At 53.5% G+C, this 656-nt stretch overlaps 1 protein-coding gene across 1 annotated transcript; it reads right to left on the reverse strand.

Annotated features, from left to right (window-relative positions):
- Nucleotides 1–20: 20 nt before the first annotated feature.
- On the reverse strand, nucleotides 21–561 carry LOC119593855 (glycine-rich cell wall structural protein-like; the record flags this gene model as incomplete). The annotated part of the gene is given in 1 exon segment (XM_037942886.1): nucleotides 21–561. A coding segment is annotated over 1 exon segment (315 nt), but the record flags the coding sequence as incomplete, so codon positions are not given.
- Nucleotides 562–656: the final 95 nt, after the last annotated feature.

The raw sequence follows: 656 nt of genomic DNA on the forward strand, positions 1-656 counted from the left end.
GGAATAACGCAAAAAAGAAGAAAATAAAATACGTTTATTAATTTTCTTATATCTGCTTTGGAATTTACTAGCTATTTCCATACCAAATGTTTTGAAGTTGCCATGAAGTTCACTTGTAAGAGTGAAATAGCAGGTTGCCGTTTCCCCGCGTGCGTTCGGCATAAACGCAAGAACACCGTGCAACCGAAGGAAATCTCCGCCGAGACCGCGGCAATTCCTCCGGCAGAAGCTCTGTCTCTTCTGGCCTCACCAGCCGTAGCCGCCTCCGAAGCCGCCATGGCCGCCTCCAAAGCCGCCATGGCCGCCTCCAAATCCTCCTCCGAAGCCGCCGTGACCACCTCCGAAACCTCCGTGACCAAAACCTCCGCCGAGGCCGTAGCCAGAGCCGTAGGCAGGTTGGACGAACACCGGGGTGGGGATCACCACGGGTCGGACGAAGCCGCCGCCGAAACCGCCACCGCCTCCGAATTTCCCGAATTTCTTGAACTTCTTAAACGGAGCGGCGTCGGCGCTCGGCAGCAAGGCCGACAACGCCACCAGGACAACCAGAAGTAACGACAACTGCGGGAAAGAAACTTGTAAGGTAAGTACTCATGGGCTTACTACTCTCTATTTTACCTCCCGACGCCTCCCTGGATTATATACCATTTTCATCT

The sequence above is a fragment of the Penaeus monodon genome, chromosome 32 (genome assembly GCF_015228065.2).
Source record: "Penaeus monodon isolate SGIC_2016 chromosome 32, NSTDA_Pmon_1, whole genome shotgun sequence".
NCBI classification, from domain to species: domain Eukaryota; kingdom Metazoa; phylum Arthropoda; class Malacostraca; order Decapoda; family Penaeidae; genus Penaeus; species Penaeus monodon.